This window comes from Poecilia reticulata, linkage group LG8 (genome assembly GCF_000633615.1).
Source record: "Poecilia reticulata strain Guanapo linkage group LG8, Guppy_female_1.0+MT, whole genome shotgun sequence".
NCBI lineage: Eukaryota > Metazoa > Chordata > Actinopteri > Cyprinodontiformes > Poeciliidae > Poecilia > Poecilia reticulata.
The window spans coordinates 18,864,294-18,868,750 of NC_024338.1; the positions used below are offsets into that span (position 1 = coordinate 18,864,294).

Genomic DNA, 4,457 nt, shown 5'->3' on the forward strand with positions numbered 1-4,457 from the left:
TGCAACGTGTGGAGCATCCAAACGTCCAAGTCAGAAGTTAAGAAAGCAAAACAATGTCTCAAAAAGGGGCTTATCCTCCAGGGAGGAAGAAAAGAAAGAGGAAGAATAGAAAAAAAGCCAAGATGTAATGATTTGTAAAAGATTAGTTAAGCTGCTGATAGAAAATTAGCTTTCAGGGTCCAATTAGCTTTCAGGGTCCAGTTCAACAGCCAAACATTTTTGCTAGGGTCTTTGTGTTTGTGTGAGACTGAGTTTAAACTCTAAATGAGTTGATTCTCATGGTGGCTCTGTATATTTCTGAGGTATTTTTGGCGGCTTTGATAATGTTTTATAACAATAATTGAAACTTCTCAATGTTTGACAAGGTCTAGCAAAATGTTTTCACGTCAGGCTACATGGCTGCTACATCGACGAGCTGCTCTATGCTGTAGTTGGGGATTTGTTGTTTACTGCTGAGCAAAATCATTTTGTGGCTAAAACAAACATTATTTAATTTTTTTTCAACTTCTCAGTTATGTGAAACTTCTGTTAAAAACATTTGAAGGCATAAAATCAGTCCAGTACCGGCACCGGTCCACATTCTCAAGGGAGAAAGACTCACCTGGTATAAATTACATTTTTAGCTATTGGAGTAACGCTTAATTTAATTTATTTAATCAAAGAATGTCATGAATATGTATGTAGGGCTGCACAGATTGCAGTTTTCTGGCCGATCCCTCGTTACCGACCTTTAAAAAGCCTGACCTGCTGATTTTGATTTTGGCTGATATAATTTTTTTTGTCTGAAATGTCGCTAAATATAGCAAGAAAGTCACTGAGTTACAGCAGTGGGGTGAATATTGTTACCTGTCAACATGCAGATATGACCTGGTGGGCCGGTCTTTCAGTCAAACCTCTCAGAGGCTGATTTATAAACCTTTGCTGACAAAGATAAGATTAGGGGATAAGATGGGCTTCACATGTAAGTATCGGCCAAACACGATCCCCCAAAATTAAGGAAATCAGCGCCCAGAAATCAACTGGTCGATAAATCAGTTGGCCAATAAATGTGTCCTATTATACATGTATATAATGTAAACAGCCAGAGATGCAATAAGTTTATAGTAGGTGTGTGAATGATCTAATGATCGGACTGCTGATTCAGAACTAGAGGGCCCCAAAACCATGGAGGCTTGGGCCGGCCCTGGTCAGAGGAAACCTTCAGCAGCCCACTGGTGGGTTTCAATGGTTCCTGGATCCCAGCAGAGCAGACAGACTCCAGCATTCGCCTCAGAGTGAGACATCGCTCTGCGGCTCCTGCTGGAGGATCTCTGCTGCGGAGGAGAGGAGTCGGAAACCGGAGCTTCCTGCTGAATCTGACCAGCACATATTTCACTGACCGCAAAGCAAACCGCAGCTGGCGGGTCATGTGACCCCGTCAACCAATCAGAACCTGCTGCAAATAGACACTGCTCCATCAAATCAGTTCACTTCAACCGAACTGAGACCTAGGATTGTAGGCAGAGCAGAGTTTTTTTTTTGTTTTTTGTCCGGATCAGAGTTTGATTGGACATTCGCACGTCCCCAAACGAACCTCTAGACAAACAAACTAGAGTTCAAGTAAAGCACACTAAACATTGATGCAGCCTAAAATTGTATTATGCTTCCCTGATCAGGTCAGGATAGATTTATGGACTATACAAAACATGTTCATTATTTTATTTTATTTTTTTTTCCACTAATCATTCTTAGATAATGAGATTTTTATGTCTTAGGTCAGAATGATCTGTTTCAGGGATTCGGTCACTTTAAGTCCAAGTAAGCTGTTGCTAGCCACGCCCCCAACTCAACCTTTACTCACATGAAAATGGCTGCAAGCAGATACACAATTATATAATCATACATCTTTGAAAAGCAAGTAGAGCCTTCTCCACAACCAACCAGAATGCAGCAAGTGGTTTCAACAAGAAAACACTTGTCTTTTCCAGCAGCCATTGTACAACCGCACATACATACAATTGTAAAACTAGCTGACCAAATGTGCTGCAGGTCAGCTTGGGTTGGCTTAGGTTCATCTGGGGTTGCTAGATAACGGCACGTTGCCTGTTGAATGTGGCTCAACAATCACTAGGTTTTTGAAACGGCTCATTTTCCAGACACCAAAAAACACTAACTGCCTCAAAATGGCTATGTGAGATTTTTTAATTGCTTGGGTTGTTTTAGAAGCACTTGTGACCCAAACAGAAGAACAAAAACATCCAAAATGTAAATTTTACATAATAGTTCTCTAAACTAGCTGTTAAAATGTTTTCTTGTGATTTAGTCTGGGTCTGAAAAAAAGTCAGCTGCAAAATGATGCATTCAAGTACATCCAAAACTGCAAAAACTCTTTACTTCTCGTTCCGAAACATATTCTGGACCTCGTACTTCAGGCCTAAAGAAGAAAGTACCTGTGAGTGGGACTTCCTGGGTCTCTGGGAGCCCAGCGGGGGGATTTTGGGGGAACATGGAGGAGTCCCAGAGGATGAGAAGGACCCCCGACCTTCAGTGAACCAGGAAAACGAGACGAAGGATCCAGAGGACCGAGACGGACTCTCAGACGGTTCTCTGAGGATGGGAGACATGTCCAACACCGGTTAATCATGTGGTTCTGCAGGAAGCAGAAGGTTATGTTGGTTATGACCCACCTGCTGCCCACGGAGAGCCTGTTGGATTTATCTTTCCTCACTCTGATGTAGGAACGTCTGAGCGTCACCCTGAGACACAAAGGACAACATCACCGACTGAGACGGTTGGACAGAAACGCAGCTTTTATGTTTAAGGTGCAGGAGAACTCAGTTTATTCACCCTAAATCCAGGAAACGTCTCTTTGTCTTCTTATCAAAGACGACGGTCGGACTGCCGGGATCGGCTGGACTCGTGTCTCGGCTTGTGTCAGAAACCAGAACTGAAACAAACAAGAGATCATAAATTAGGAGCAGGAACATGTGATGACCTGTTTACAGGAGAGTTACAGGTGTGTTTATGACACACACTATCAGGATTGTGCATTTACAATATTAAATTGTTTTGTGTCCTTGTTTCCAGTTGCGTTTATGGCTCCAATAATCATCAGTATAAGCTAAGAGACGTATTTACAGCTGCATTAAAGGTGTGTGTCCAGGTGTGTTTAATTGTTCAGCTCTTTATATCAAAAGCAAAGACAACTCTCAGATGAATGAAATGAATTGTGTTTACCAGTTGTATCTGCATGCAATTATGAATTTTTTTGTGTATCCAGGTAGATTTGAAGCTCCCATTTTTGAAAATATGAGCTGATTCACTGTATTTACAAGTGTGTATCCAGGTGTGTTAAAGTTGTGTTTATAGCTCCTGTAATCAAGTCTTGAGCTAAAGTCTTGAAGTGTGCATCCAGGTGTGTGTCCTGGTGTGTATCCAGGTGTGTGTCCTGGTGTGCATCCAGGTGTGTGTCCAGGTGTGTGTCCTGGTGTGCATCCCGGTGTGTGTCCTGGTGTGCATCCAGGTGTGTGTACCTTCGCTGTCCGGCCTCCTGTTCCTCCTCATGTATACAGGTGAGCAGTCGGAGGAGGGGCAGGATTTAGACGGCGAGCTGCTCGGCGTTACCAGCGCCTCCTGTGACGTGGCGTTGGTCAACTGATGGTACCGCCCCCGTGGTGGAGCGACCAATGAGGCGCCCTCGTCCTCTGGAGACCGACGCCCCTGAGACGGCAAGGTGAAACAGGAAGAAGATTCTTTTTCATGTTTTTTTTTTCAAAATAAAAGCTCTGTATGATTCCTTCTGATTGGTCTCACCAGCGATGCGTCGAAGGAAAAGGCGGGGCTTCGGGACGATACAAGTAAATCAGGTGAGGGGGAGGAGCCTCTCATGGCCAGGTGTAGAGGTGAGCGCGCGGACTGTACCGGACTTTCCTGGTAACACACTCAGAAGATCAGCCGATCGGATCATGGCTGGTATAAAACACACCAGAGTTTCAGGCTGGACTCTACCTTCCTGTCGAAGCCGTCGTCTCCCTCCGTGGAGCTCACGCTGTCACGGTAACGGGAGCGCGAGGGCCGGTGGCGGCGCGTTTTGACGGACAGCTGGGCCCGGCCCTTCTGGATGCTGTTGTCCAGCAGCTCCGTCTCTGGGACGGCCTCGTTCAGGTCTGCGACAGGAGACGGGTTTATTCGGTTACTGTGGAGAAGCTTGATGCTTCAGGAAGCAGCTCTAGAAAACCGGAGGTGAAAAAATTAATCTGTAAAAATAAATAGACGCCATGAAGCCCAGACCGGAAGGAAGTGGTTTAAAAAAACCTCAAGGAAAGATATGATGGTGATTTAATGACCTGCTTCAATACCGCCATGATACTGGACATCCATCCTGGATGGATGGATGGATGGATGGATGGATGGATGGATGGATGGATGGATGGATGGATGGATGGATGGATGGATGGATGGATGGATGGATGGATGGA

At 44.7% G+C, this 4,457-nt stretch overlaps 1 protein-coding gene across 1 annotated transcript in view; it reads right to left on the minus strand.

Moving 5' to 3' along the window:
* Positions 1–1,114: 1,114 nt before the first annotated feature.
* Positions 1,115–4,457, minus strand: part of samd14 (sterile alpha motif domain containing 14) — an 8,340-nt gene continuing 4,997 nt past the window's right edge. Inside the window, exons 3-8 of the mRNA XM_008416451.2 lie at positions 3,988–4,145; positions 3,793–3,909; positions 3,513–3,699; positions 2,827–2,926; positions 2,667–2,735; positions 1,115–2,586 (exon numbers count right to left, since the gene is read on the minus strand). Of these exons, the coding sequence (XP_008414673.1) occupies positions 2,370–2,586; positions 2,667–2,735; positions 2,827–2,926; positions 3,513–3,699; positions 3,793–3,909; positions 3,988–4,145 (848 nt within the window). The 3' untranslated portion in view covers positions 1,115–2,369. The remainder of the gene's footprint in view (positions 2,587–2,666; positions 2,736–2,826; positions 2,927–3,512; positions 3,700–3,792; positions 3,910–3,987; positions 4,146–4,457) is intronic.